This window comes from Papaver somniferum, chromosome 6 (assembly GCF_003573695.1).
Source record: "Papaver somniferum cultivar HN1 chromosome 6, ASM357369v1, whole genome shotgun sequence".
NCBI classification, from domain to species: domain Eukaryota; kingdom Viridiplantae; phylum Streptophyta; class Magnoliopsida; order Ranunculales; family Papaveraceae; genus Papaver; species Papaver somniferum.
The window spans coordinates 77065447-77080381 of NC_039363.1; the positions used below are offsets into that span (position 1 = coordinate 77065447).

At 36.4% G+C, this 14935-nt stretch overlaps 2 protein-coding genes across 2 annotated transcripts; one reads left to right on the forward strand and one right to left on the reverse strand.

Annotated features, from left to right (window-relative positions):
- Positions 1-2459: 2459 nt before the first annotated feature.
- Positions 2460-4147, reverse strand: LOC113288051 (1-aminocyclopropane-1-carboxylate oxidase 3-like). Its single transcript, XM_026536992.1, has 4 exons — positions 3903-4147; positions 3572-3798; positions 3136-3469; positions 2460-3045 (listed from the first exon to the last, which is right to left on the reverse strand). Exons 1-4 carry the CDS (start codon positions 4005-4007, stop codon positions 2749-2751), a joined length of 963 nt encoding a protein of 320 aa, XP_026392777.1. The 5' UTR covers positions 4008-4147; the 3' UTR covers positions 2460-2748.
- A 2810-nt stretch (positions 4148-6957) lies between these two features.
- Positions 6958-10337, forward strand: LOC113290957. Its single transcript, XM_026540538.1, has 6 exons — positions 6958-7085; positions 7732-8569; positions 8652-8798; positions 8883-9503; positions 9603-9761; positions 9989-10337. The coding sequence occupies exons 1-6, from the start codon at positions 6958-6960 to the stop codon at positions 10040-10042; spliced, it is 1947 nt and encodes a 648-aa protein (XP_026396323.1). The 3' UTR covers positions 10043-10337.
- The last annotated feature ends 4598 nt before the right edge of the window (positions 10338-14935 follow it).

Here is a 14935-nt window from a genome sequence, read left to right on the forward strand (position 1 = left end):
TTAAAGTTCTAAAGCTTATGTGTCCTTATCTTGCATGCCACTTCCATGTCTGATCTTCCAGTCTCATATTCAGACACAATGGACTTCCAATCATGAGACTTATCTTGTAGAGTCTATTCTGTGAGCGTGAGACTCTAACTAAAAGTCTTCCACTTGGGTCATGAACTGTTAGATAATCTTGTCGCATTCTAACATCACATCCAACTTATGTAGCTTTTCCTAAACTTAGAATGTTGCTTTGTAAGTTTGCGATGAAGTAGATGTTTGTGACAAGATTCTGTTCTCCGGTCTTCTCTGAAATAGAATTGATCCTTTCCCTTCAATTTCTACAGAAGATCCATCCCCAAACTTCACTTGTCCTTTGATTTTCTCATTGGGTTCAAAAAAGTAGTGTCTCTTACCAATCATGTGATTGCTGGCTTCATTATCTAAATACCAGATTCCTTCTTCTCCATCCTTTGATTCGTAGTTCTTTGGTATTAGTTTCCCTTCGTTTAAGAAAACTACTTCGTGCATGAATAAGGCAGGGTCTGCTTCTTCTGTTTCATTCTTATTAGCCTCTTGCTTCTTTTGTATTCTTTCTGGACATACAGGCGAGAAGTGGCCTGGTTTATCACATTTGTAACAAATAATGTTTGATTTATCCTTCTTTTCTTTCCCTTTGTTTTGATCATTCTGACTTGTTGTTCTATCTTGTGAGTTAAACCTTCCTCCCCTTCCTCGGCCTCTGTTTCCTCTACCACCTCTTCCACGACCTCTTCCTCTTGTCGCAGAGTTTTGCTGGTAAGAGTTTGTGTACAAGAGTTTTCCTTGAGTTTCTCCATTATTTTCTTCATCAAGGATTCTCTCTTCATATGCTTTCAATCTTCCAATTATATCTTCATAGCTAGTCTTCTTTAAATCTAAGACTTGTTCGAGAGAAGCTATGATATGAATATACTTGGATCTTGGTAAACTATTGAGAAACTTCTTTACCAGTTTATCTTCATCAATGGATTGTCCAAGTGACGCAGCTTTTGAGGCTATCTCTGATAGCTTTCCTGCAAAGCTATCAATAGTATTAGTGTCTTTCATCTTCATTCTTTTAAATTCAGACATTAAGGTTTGCAGACGGGCTTCTTTAACTCGATCAGCTCCGAGATTACGTGCCTTTATTGCATCCCAAATTTTCTTTGAAGTTTCCTGTTCACCAACTTGTAGAACAAGACATTCTGGTATTGCTTGAAAGAGTAATCCAATGGAAACATTGTTTTTGTCTGGGTCCGATGTACCAGGATCAATTGTTTCCCAAACTTTGTAGATTATCATCAGTACCTTCATTCTCATGGCCCATACTGTGTAGTTTGTGGAGTTGAGGATTGGAACTTGTATTGATGGTGGCGTGAACTGTTTTGCACCCACAATGGTGGTTTCGTTTTCCATGGCTTAGAAACAAGCTCTGATACCAATTAATGGCAACTGCAAGATGAAACTTAGCTTATATAAAGACAACTCTCTTTATTGATGTTTAGAAAATCTCTCAAAACTAAACACAAGCTCTAATCTTGCTCATATGATCAACCACAACTTTGATGATCATATATATATAACTATGAATTCCTTTTCCTAGTCCTATTACCTTATTACATGTCTTTCCTTTTCTTAGAACTTAGCTAGCTCCTAATTCTTAGAACTTCATGTATTTCCTATTCTTATCCTAACCAACTTGTCAGTGATTTTTATATTAAAAATTAACTAACAGTTAAGAACCATGCACAGCGATGGTAACTATCCCTTAAGGGATTATGACCCTTGGAAGATCCTAACACTGTTATAAACTCGGAGTATATCTTTTGTCAAAATTAACGAGAGCCAAAATAGAAGTATCCCGCGAAATAGAGTGTCTAATAATCAAATGTCTCCGAAACTAGCAGATTGATGGAGTTTTTTGAGCAGCAACACAAGCTAATGCATTCGTTGGTGTCTTGACTCTTTTAGTTGCAATACACCATCTCTATCTAGGCTCTATATGATCACGATCATTAAAAAGAGCGTGTCGATCAACTTTATGAGTGTGAATCAATGTAGCCTCCCTCACAGCAGACAAAGTTAAGCATAAAGATTCAACAAGGAACCAAATTATTTTGTAAAGTAAAAAAAAAAAAAGAACTATCAAAGGACATAAAAAGTCTTCACCTTTTGACAAATTAGCAGTCATTGTCCCGTATTTTTGATCAGTCAAATTTTGAGTTACAGTAACATGTCAAAGCAGTTGGGATGTTGAATGCTCTTTTAAGTTAGTAGTAGGTGAAGGTCGTTCCCCTTGATTAATAGCTGCTCTACATTATATTCCATTTGACCACATAATCTATATATAGAAAGACAAATAAATAAAAGGATGTGAAAGCCACTTGAGTTGAGTAATAACATTATTATTATCATTAGACTGTAATAAGGATTACAAACTGGACACTCTAATCTTATATAAATGCAATCCACATTCTCCATTGTCAATCTGTTTTTTGTTCTTCATACTTCCAATCTTATAAAAGAGACTAATAATTAGTCCTTACAAATTTATATCACACACACAGACACACTCACAAAAGACTACGAGTATTTTGTTAACATCAACCTCTGTTGGTAATAAGTAAAAATAACTACACTTCACATTACAGAGATTAAGACCAAATAAACACACTATAATTTCAGTAAAAGGTAATTAAGATCATGATGATAGTAATTATTAGGTGGTAATTAACTTCTATTTTAAACTGTTGCAATGGGTGAGATACCAACATTGTTTTGCACTGTCTTCATGGCTTCAAACCTTGGTTCCTTTGCTTGAAATTTCACTCCAGCATAAAGTTTCATGTAATCTTCAAAAACAAATTTAGGGTACACTTGATTCTTCTCCTCTTCTGTTTCTGTCTGGATCAATGTGGGTGCAGGGTAGATCACTGCGTCGCTGCCTGGGTTGTAGAAAGAAGCGATGGACATCCTAGCACCGTCAGTTTGTGCAATAACCCTGTGCATCACACTTTTGTATTTCCCATTTGTTATCACCTACACAGCAAGGAAAATAAATTAGTAAGAAATCTTGAAAAATTAATTGGTACTAATCTGGATTATAAGGGGTGTTTTAAAAATTATTACCTCAAGTTGATCACCAAGGTTGATAACAATGGAGTGTCTCATTGGAGGAACATCAACCCATTCACCATCTTTGAGAAGTTGAAGACCACTAACTTTGTCATCTTGGAAAAGCAAAATGAGTCCACCAGCATCAGTGTGAGCCCTTAATCCTTTGATTAGGTCTGGTTTAGGACAAGGTGGATAGTTACTAACCTTGGTCCCAAAAGTTGGACCATTAGAACCACATAATGCCTTCTTAAGGTAACCCTTTTCAAGTCCAAGATTTTCACAGAACAAGTCTAAAACCTCCTCAGCTAGTTTCTCCAATCCTAAAACAAATTCCTTCATGATTTTCCTGTAATCACAAACATACAAGTTAGAGAAACAAACAAGAAACAAGACATTTGAGAGAGAGAGAGAGAGAGAGAGAGAGAGAGAGAGAGAGAGAGAGATGTACCTGTAACTATCCTCAAGATCAGGGATCTCAGACATGTTGGAAGTTGGGAGGTGGCGCAAAAAGAAAGTGCTTTCCCAATCCATATCAGTGATTTCAGATTGGACTCCCTCTAGAGCTTTACTAGCAACCAATTCCTTGAATCTTTGCTCCATACTTTTCTTGTAATGTTCTTTTGTAAGTTTCTCTACTTTGTCCATCATTTCATGAGGAATTCCATGATTCACCAACTACAAAAAACACAAGCAGAAGATTTTCATATGATCTCTAAACCAACAAAAGTAAAACCATACGAGAAAACATCAAGAAGAAGAAAGAGTTAAGATGATGGTACCTCAAAGAAACCCCAGTTTTCACAAGCATCTTGAATAATGTTCATGGTGTTTGCTCTTTCTTCACCATTGAGTTTCTCCATGTCAATGACTGGGAAAGTTGCCATTTTCTGTTGAAAGAAAGGTAGTGGTGATGTTGTGAAGGCTTTGTTTTCTCGAAGTATGAAAACTCAGTCTCTCTCTCTCTCTCTCTCTCAAATGTGCTAAGTAGGGATTTGTGTATTGGTGGGGATTGAGGTACTTGGGCATTGCAATTTATAGGATGTATGTACATACATTTTGATTAGTCCCCACGCACCACATGCATGACAAATGGGTTCGTTTTGTCTTTACTATCTCAATTGGGTAAGCTACCCATTACAAAGGTTTTAGATTAGTTCGTTTTAGTTGTTTCTACGTTATTTCTCTCAACCCCATAATTACTTATTAGAACTTCTCAACACCACAATTAGCAATAACAGCTGTCTTATAACCTAACTCATTTTGGTTGTTTCTAAATCATTAATGTTGTTCTGGAATGGAAGAAACCGAAAATACTTTCATACTACTACTTTTCTCTTTAGTGATACGTTTAATCTTCAGTTAAGAACTAGGCTAGCGTACTGCAAACGATGAATGGATGGGATAGCATTTGGTGGAGAGGCGAGTCCTCCTCACACCACACTCACACATGGATAAATAAGCATCCTTGCCTTATGATGGCGGGTATCTATTCCTCTCTTTTAATTACTTCCTTTCTCTACATTAGATTTCGGGTCCTCTTAAAAAAATTATTGATATTTGAGGTGGCTGCCGTCTTTTATAGTTTATTTGTTAGTTTTCTAAAACTTTAATGTGTGAAAATAGCCCCTTATGAAAACAAGCTTCTGAAAATTCCATTCTTAATGAAATATACATTAAAGTACCCTTTTGGGGTTTTATTGACTTTTATACCCTTATTCAGAAAAGGTCCACACCCTATTGTCTGAGTCAGCTACCACCTCAGCAAAAATTAAAATCTGAGTCACCTACACGTCAGGAGAGATTAACCTCCTAGTTATTTCCGTCTGGAGATTTATCTCCTTCTCTCTAGAACCTTTCTCTCATTTCCTCTCTGTTCTTTCTCTCAGTTCTCAGCAGAGAATAACCAACGATCACAGCAAAACACCAATACCCATAACGGAAAATCCAGAAAAACCCTAGATTTTTACATACCCAATTCACCATCTATGAAGAACAAATAATAATGGATAGAAATCAGGTATTTGGAAGAAGATATTAGGGTCAGAACGAGCGGAAGAAAAAAAAAGGTATGATTTAGGGTTTAAACTTATTTGTTATCAATCTGAAATTAAGATTCAATTTTGTTGGATATGAAATGAAAGTAGGCAATTTTTGGTTAGGTGTTTAAGATTTTGAATGATAAGTGGTGTTCTGAAACTTTATTTGGTTAATTGAAGATACGATTTTGTCTTTAGATTTTTGTTTTTTTTTTAATCAGATTTTTTTGGGGGTTTCTGAAACTGAATCTTAGTTTGTTTATCATGTTGTTATGTTAGTTTATTGTATTACCATAGATTATAATTTTGTTATTCTGGTGCTACAACATTCTTAATAACAAAAGTTTGTTATTAAGTTAGTTTCTGGTATTACCACAGATTATCATTTTCTGGTTTTGTTATTCTGATGTTATAACATGCTTAAAAATTGCTCATTTATGTTTTGTGATAAGATGTGTAATTGATGTTTCAGTTGTACTTATTGTAATGACAAACGCGTTATTTAATCTTTACAAATCGATGGGTATATGGGAGTTAATTTTAGAATTTACAATAGACTCTAGGAATTGAGGGTTCATATCATGGTTTAGATTGAAGAATCAGGGAACTATAGTGATTGATGTAGTGTATGATGCTTACAACATTGGCTCTTGGTGGTAGGATTAAATGTTGTCAGAAGTTTTATTTTCTTCTGATATATGGCCATCAACAATGATTCTTTTGCAACTTAAAACACTGGCATGAACATAAGTGGTTCCTACTGTTGTCATTTAAGATTGCATTTATTTGGTTTGTTGAGTGTGAATGCTTTATCCTTCCACTTGTTTACCCCCATGCAGCCCAGGGTGGTTGGAAATTAGCTGTGAAGTAAATAGAACAGTGTGTGTCAGTAAAATAACGTATTTGCAAGATTGAAACGTTTGGTGGGTGTAGGGAAGGTCTACTGAAACTCCTTATTTTTGGTGTTCTTATGAGTGGGTGGTAGGGAATTTTAACTGTGACAGTATCCAGAACACAAAACTTGAAACTTGCAAGTTACGTTAAGGTGTTGCATAGATGTTGATAATTTTAGTCTTGCAACAATAAAATATCGTTGATAATTTTAGTCTTGCAGCAATTTTAAGCTTAAAAACAATGCCTGAAATGTTTTCTTCATTGATAATAATGCTTGATACAAAATTGAGGTCGATTAAGCTCTATGTACAACCATGGATGAATGCTCAATTGTATGTATGTGTGGTTTGCTTAAGCTTCATGGTTACCATTCTGACCTTCGTATTTTTCTGTTCATTGTTAGGTGATCAATAAATTCAGGAAGAAACAAATAAATCAATTAGGTTCGCCTCCTACTCTACTGTTTTTTATTTTATTTTATTTTGAAGTTGAGTGTATGCAAGAGATTATGCGTAGAGCATGATGCCTAAGTCGGTGAAAATAGAAACCTGAAGTGTCCTTGCGTGAATTTTAAGAGCTTTAAATTCCAAAGTATAGCACTATTTTATGAGCATTTAGTATGCTCACAGTAAAACCTAGTTTATTGTTCAATTGGTAGCGGCTAGACAACCGTAGGGATGTGGTATCCACAGATAACGCTTTTAATTTAGTCGCCTTTTCTTTGTTAGTTTGTTTTGGTAATTAGAGCTTTCAGATTATTTATGTTGGTGCTCGTATGTGTGTGTTGGACATAGTTTTAGGTAGATAGGAACTTAGTTTTACTTAATCACTATAACTTTGTATCGGGAGTTTACTTTGAGTAACTAAATAATCTCGATTATAATATGTTTGTAGGTTCTAAATTATGGGTGCAGGACAGAAGAAGAAGAAGTGTTCTAAAAAAGTGAAATTTGCTGATCATGTGGAGAAAATTATATCACCGAATGCCACTGTGGAGGACAAAAGAGTGGTATCTGACGATGGTGTTGAAAGGTAATAGGTGATATTTAGCCTAATGTACTGTGTCATGCCAATTTTTTTTTAATTGCTGGAGATTCATTGAAAGATTTAGGAGAAACGACATGTGATAACAAAAGAAAGAGAGGGTATATTAAGTACTGAATTCATTTTTAATCTGCTTCATCATTTAGGAATCTATATCATGGCTTAGTATTTTTCCCTCTTCTAATGTCCGTTAGACTGTTAGAGTCTTTCATTTCATACATGAATTCATTATTGTTTTTTTCTTATTCTTAACTCCGATGGTACCGTTGAGCATTCCCTGTCAAATGTTGAAATGTATGCATTAATAGCCTATAAGTTAAATTTGAACAATGACAATAACAATAGTTTAGTTATTTATATATAAAAGAAAGTTAGATGCCTCTCTGCGAATCCTATTTTTTCCATGTTGCTGCATTGTTCTTTCTAGGTGTATTTGGTATAAGCCACTTGTAAACGGAAACTAGACCGGTCATTCGTTGAGTCACTTTTACAACTTGAATACAGGTGGTTATAGGATTAGTTGGAATGTACGACTATTTATCTTTTTTCAATGTTGCTGCTTTCCGCTCTCAAATACTTAATTCTAAGAACTTGTATGTTGTAATTGGTGTAACTATTTATTTCTATGTTGTAGGATGTTTGTTCACCCTGCCAGGTACCGGGCTTATACGTGCAAGGTAACAACATACTCGAGCCCGAAGGTTTTGAAGTGGGTGCGTAACCTGCTGTCTCCTGCCGAGCAAGAGAAATTTATGTCAACTACAATTGGACCCTTACTGCACCTGCCGGTGCAAACGTGGTCTAGTGCCTTGTTTCATTTTTTATTGGCTAGTCAGATCTCCACGGGTGATGAAGGTGATAAGGGTCACCGTGAACAAATGCGCGTAATGGTTTGTGGAAAGGAACTCTCCTTCGGAAAGAAAGAGTTCGCATTGATTTCGGAGCTTAGTTTTAGGAAGTCGGACCATAATTTTTCTCGTCCCGCCACGAAGCCCTGCCTTAAGATGAAGCATTTCCCCGATGAAGGAAAACCAGTAACTGGAAAACGTTTGAAATTATTACTTTTTGGCAAAGTGGAGGAGGAGGAGGACGACGACGAAAAAAAATCGAAGAAATGTAGCAAAAAGAAGGAGGAGGAAAAAATATCGCGTGAATGTCACCAATCAAGCAACTCTAATGCTGAATGTGAAATTGTCAAAGTCCCACTGGAATCTGATGACAAGGTGAAATTGTCGTTACTATATGTTGTCCACAGGTATGTCCTGGGAAAGGGAGATGACAAAGTAGTTGAGCATGATCACTGGTACCTGGTGGATAACCTCGTCGACTTCAACTCTTATCCTTGGGCTGAAATAGCGTTCAGCAGAACTATTGATAATAGCAAATCTGCCTTAGATTATCAGATTAACGCTAAAAAGCCTGTTGGAAGTGAGGTGACTTACAAGAGTCAAGGAATGGCCCATGTCCTGGTGGTAAGAATCAGTTGGGTTGATATTTTCTAGTTGTCTAATTTTTTGTGATTGTTGTTTTAAAGGTTTTCCTTTTTTCACCAAGGTTTGGGGTCTGGAAGTGTTGCCGAAAGTGCTTGATAAGTTTGGAAGCAAGACTATTTTTTCAAATTGGCGCCCCCATATGCATAGTGTTACATGCGATTTAGTAATACACCATGAGCCTCTACTTACGATTTTCGAGGAGTCAAAGGTATGAAGTAATAACTACCTTAGTTACTTTATTTTTTTGTTTGCTACATTGTTAATTTGGTCGAGTGACTTTATAAAATTACAGGGTGAAGTGTGTGATGACATTATGTGGCATAAAGAAGATGCAAAGCGTTTGGTAATGTTGGGGTTATGTGAAGGTCCCTTGGTAGATGACGAAGAAGAAGTTTCGTTAAAGAATGAAAATGTGGTGGAGAACGGAAATCTGTTTGAGAAGGGTGAGGAAGAAAATATGTTAGAGACTGAAAATGTTTTTGTGGATGAACAGGTTCTAGAGGAGAGAAGCATGGATGATGAAGAGGACGAAGAAAATCTGTTAGGGAATGAAAATGTGGTGGAGGAAAAAGATCCGTTTGAGAAGGATGAGGAAGAAGCACGTGTGGCACATCCTCGCTCCCAACTTGATGTTCTTTGTTCTAGGACATCAACTTCGGTCATTGCTTCTTTCGAGTCTTTTGTGAAAAATGCAATGATTGGTCATACGGAGGATTTGAAAATGACGGTGATTGGTGAAATGGAGGTATTTAAAAGTGCAGTGAAGGGTCAGTTGGAGGGGTTAAGTGTCCAGGTAAGTAATAGCCATAAAACAATGTTGAATCATGTGGAGTGTTTAACTGCCGAGATCAAATCAATAAAGGATAAGATTGGTGGAACCAATACGTACTGTGCATTGTCAAAGACAAAAACGGTGAGTTAATTGGAAATTCATTGTATTAAGATAGATAGAATGTCACATCTATTCTGGTATTGAAGTTTTATTGAACTGATATTTATGTTTTTTGAACAGGGGACTCCACCTGGAGGACATAACGAAGAAGGAGATTATGATGGTGCGGCAATGAAGAAGCCAGATGTGACTCCTGGCAATGGATCCAACAGTATTGAATTAAATCCACCATATCCGTACAATCCTCCAAATAAGGAAGTTGATGTGAGTCGAGCTGTTGTAAGTATTTGTTGCATCTATAGTTTTGTTGCTACATTAGCACGTATATATTTTGTACTTTTTTCACAAAACTATCGTGGTATGACTTGAATTGAATGAATTGAACTTTAATATGGGATTTATCGGTTTGTTTTTAGGTTAGTTACTTAAATTGAATGACTTGAACTTTAATTTGATATGAAAGTTATGTATTGTTGTGATTTTTTTTTTTGTTGTTGATTTTGCAGGTTGAGAACCTAAAGAAAGAAAATGAAAAAGAAAATGAATGTGAAGATGAATAGAGAACTAAGTTAGGAACATGGAAACACGCCCAACTGAAGCTGAGAAGAAATTGAAGGACTCCAATTTGAAGCTAGTGAATGTAAGGACTTCAACTGAAGCTGAGAAATTGATATGGAAGTTGTGGATTGGTGTTGATGATATATATTTTTTGTTTGTTTGTTGTTTTTGATAAATTGATATGGAAGTTGTTACCTTATTGGAAGGAACTTTGTAACTACTAACTAGTGGCCAGTTTCCTGTTAGACCTGCATATGTATATACTTCCTTATTGGAAGTATATATACCTTATTGATATATATACTTATTGTGTGATGATTGTTGAGTGCCCAGCATATAGTTACGCGTTGACCAATATATGAATTATAGAAAAGATACTATGGTTTTTCTGCTAACAAAGGGATACCTAAATATAATTTTGATGGGTGTTTGACCCCCTTTGAGATGGTAACATTTTGAACATTATGTATGCATTAGTTTTCTTAGAAAACTATGTTGAAGAAGTTGAATTATGGTAGATAAATACCTTTCTATATTTTATGAGAATGTATGTTCGTCTGATTCGGGATGTATTTTGATAGTTTTGTTCTGAATCAAACCTAAGCTGATGGTTTTGTTTTTCGTCAGTTGTGCAGTATGAAGCTCGCTGAATACAAAGGGAGAGCAACAAAGTAGCAATGGAGAACTGCGATATTGTTCGTAAATTTATACTCTGAAGTACTATCCTGCTGCATTGCACTTGCACAACAACTTCAGTTACTACCAAGTAAACTGAACAGAAGATAAAAGGTATACTAAATTACCACTCATACACATTGCTTTACATAAACTTTTTTTTACCATAATACTGCAAGAGAAAATGATTGATTTTACTACCACTCCAGTTACATATTAGTCTCATGTAGAGCAGAATACTTCTTCCGATTAATCAATCTCCTATTAAGTGCGTTATTCTCAGCTCTTATAGAATTAACACATTTGACCAGATCATTGTATGTATAGTGCAATAGATCTCCAAGAGGTGGCAGCGGCGTAACTGGAAGACCCAACTCAGCTGTTTCCTTTCTTAATCTACGACCTTCTTCAATCGCGTCATACCATTCCTCACAGGACATAACTCCATTGGCAGAAGTATCCAGATTTGTTAAAGACATACTTGAAGAACCCTCATCCACTGGTTTTGGTAGTTTGTTGGTTTGTTGATTGCTTTGACGTCTTCTTTTTGAAGGAATTTTAGAAAAACATTTTTCCAAACATGATTTGCTCTCTGATCTTGAACCCATGTGATCGAAGTGGGTAGTTTAAATTGTAAGGAATCACTCCTAAGGGTTGTATGTCATATATATGTATATATGTATGTATAGAATTGTAGACTGAGAAAGCATCTTCCTACCTCACTCATATCTAAGTTGTTTGATTTTCCTTTTGTTTATAATTTTCTTTTCTTTGTTATGTTAAATGACTCACCCATTTGCTTTGAAATTTGAATAAGCATTTACTTCCCAACTCCCACACCCCCACCTGCTTTGACTTAAAATAAACTACAGGCCGCCAAAATAATTTGTCATTTATTGGACCATTTTTATGCACAATTTTTAATAGTGATAGAGGTAACGGTTTGTCCCCTTATGGCATGGAGGTGTTGTGGCTAATGTGATGAAAAGAAATTGGTTTTCACTTTTCAGGTACAGATGAGAGGATTTGAAGGGAATGTTGTCAATTTGTGTAAACATTACCCAAGAATGGGACAAGTTTTAAATTTGCTTTTTTTTTTTTCTTCCTTATCTCTTTTGTTTTTGAAAGGTAACACAACCCGTAAGCTGCCAGCAGAAGACTAATTGGGAAACGTGAAAAAAATGAACAAAAAAAAAACTTTTTGACTAATTATAATTAGTCAAAAACAACTTGCTTTTTACTTTCAATTACACATGAGAGGTGAACATGAGAGACGCCAGCTATATTTAGTTGGCATTAAATTCCACATGTTTGCCAACATAAGTATAAATGGACATCATTCAGATTCGTTTGTGCTTAATAATCTCTAGGGTAAAGAAAATCACTGTTATTAGGTACTTTTGTTTACAAGTTTTTATCTCAAATCATCTGAAAACAATGGCAGGATCCTCTCAACAGTCTGACGTAACCTCACTTAATTCAACTGCCCGAACAAGAAATCAATATACTACCATATATGGGAGGAATGGTGTTGCATCGGATGGTGATGAGTTTGTTGACTCTAAAAAACCTATTGTTAAGCGTGTAGTAACTAATTTCTACACAACAAAAAACGGTAGCCAATTCTGTAAGGAGTGGCTTGAGTTAGTAAAGGAGGATCGCCAGTTACGTGAAGAATGCAACAGGTTAAGGATCTCAGTCCCGGAGTCATGTATCATCCCGTATCATGGCAGCGGCGTATGAATCAAGGAAGAGAATTTTGGACAGAGTTTGTTTCAAGATCTTGCCCTTGTTGAGCTGATGAATGGTGCAATGAAGAGCGATATCCGAAGGCACAAGAACGCAGAACTTGAAAAGAAAAGTGATGAAGAATGGTTTAAGATAATGTCTGATTAGTTTATTTTATATTTGAAGTCCTTTTTATTAGGTACGATGGAACTGTTTTTACTTCTAGGTTGTCCTAGTTATGGCTATATAATTTTCGTTGTTTCAATAAGAAAAGTAAATGAACATTAGCACGTTTAAAAGAGTGCATCACCTAGCTACCAATCACTAAAACAACATGGTAGTAAATGATTTTTGATTCTCGTAATTAGTTCACATGAAACATGCCAGTAGAACTTACAATTAATAAACATAAGATAATTCCCAAATTCAATTACAAAAGACCTACTTTCCGAAATTTAAGGTTTAATATCAAGTCTGAGAAAAAATAATTTACCATGAGGATGAAAATATGACTAAATCCACTCTACTAATGATGCCGCCTAAACTATTTCAAACAAACATAACAAGGTAAGGAATGTCAGCAACCAAAATCACTCCAGTTCTAAGCCTTGGGACAACGTTTGCTGTTAGAATAATGCCCTGTCTGGTGACACCTTGAACAAGCTCTTTTCTTTCTAGGATTTTCAATGGCGGACCTTTTCCTCTTGATGCTCCGACGACCAACTTCCGGTGTAGTTTTTGGAGGAAGCACCACCCGTTCTGCCACCTCCGCTGGGACATCCAAAGTTTCTGGGCTCAGAACACCATAGATTTTAGGTTCATACATAGATCTCCAAACCGATGTTTTATAATATTCCCCACAAAGGCCTTCTTATTTTATCTTATATGTCTCACACACTGAAAGTACGTGGGGACACAGAAGATGCTGATAGTCAAACACTTTGCACGTGCAAGACCTTCGGTCAAGATAGACGGTGTGCTGCTCTTCATAGTCACCCTCTTCCACTTCATATTCGTCCCCATCGACATGGAAAGCCACAAACCTTTTTTCCACGGCCCACCGTTCTTTGATTATATCCCGTGCATGTTGACTCAAAGGATCTTGCCGATCACGAGCTAGTTGTCTACGTTCGCAGAACCATTCCATAAGGAACCTGCGAATGTAATCGGCTAAATGACAGATTGGAAGACCTTTAACATCAGCTATTCTTGAATTGAAAGTTTCACAGGCGTTTGTAGTCATGAGAGTAAAACGACCTGTTCTAGCCTTCACCCTGGCCCAATTTCCGGTCCAAGATCCACTACAGATTTTAAAGAAGCGGGGCTCACTAAACCTAAGTCTCTCATATCAAGTTCATACTCATCATTTCTAAACGCTTTTGAAGCTCTTGTAAATGCCACCGAAGCCGTGGCGTTGTGGTAGGTCTGTTTGATATTTTCTGCAAGGTCAAACATTACAGGATTGACCTATAAGTACAACATGAAACATGCATATATATATATATATATATATATATATATATGTGTCTGAAATGTATCATACAACAGGGTGGAAAACAAAACTTGTTTGGACTGTACATATATGCAATATGATGCTATTGATGCTACAAAACTTGTTCTGCCACCTCCGCTGGGACATTATATGCAATATGATGCTATTGACATTGACTTCATAACTCTATCTAGATACGCACACATAAAGACCTACAGTCTGATAAGTTATACTAAACACAAATCAAGGTTAACGTTGTATCCATTCTGATAACTAACATCAAATCTATTTAAACACAAAACTCGTGTGTTTGTAGTATATAAAGTCTTGTTAAATACCTGAAAGATGGTGGATTCATTATACTTGATTAGCATAAGGAAATGCCAACCTTATGGCTCTACCGATCGATGGGTGCCTGTCTGTTGCCACAACAACATCTTCATTCATAGCACACTTATCGCCAAGTACTCCAACTAACTTTCTCATAAACCATTCCCAAGATTCATTATTCTCTGAATCAACAACAGCAAAAGCAATAGGATAGATCGACTCGTCGGGATCCATTCCAACGGCTGACAGTAGAACTCCTTGGCATGGCCCTGTAAGATGTGTACCATCAACCGCAAATGCGGGTCTGAAACAGTTTTTGAATCCTTCAATACACACTCCAAAAGCAAAGAAATAATATAGAAAAGAATCATCCGAATCAGTTACAATCTCGGTAACAGTACCCTTGTTACGAGCACCAAGCATGTGACTATAACCAACGAGGTGTTGGTACGATTCATCAGGGCTACCTTTGATCAACTCAATACCACGCTTGCAAGCGATGTATCCCTGCCGGTAATTGATAACCACTCCATAATCCCTTTTTATGTCCTTAGCCAGTTGTTTGGGCATAAATGCCGCATCTAGTTCTTTGAATTTGTGCTTGAAAAGCTCTGCAATTCCAGTAGCGGCCGCTTTGGTTCTTAATTCAGGGTCAGTCCTTTTGTTGCTT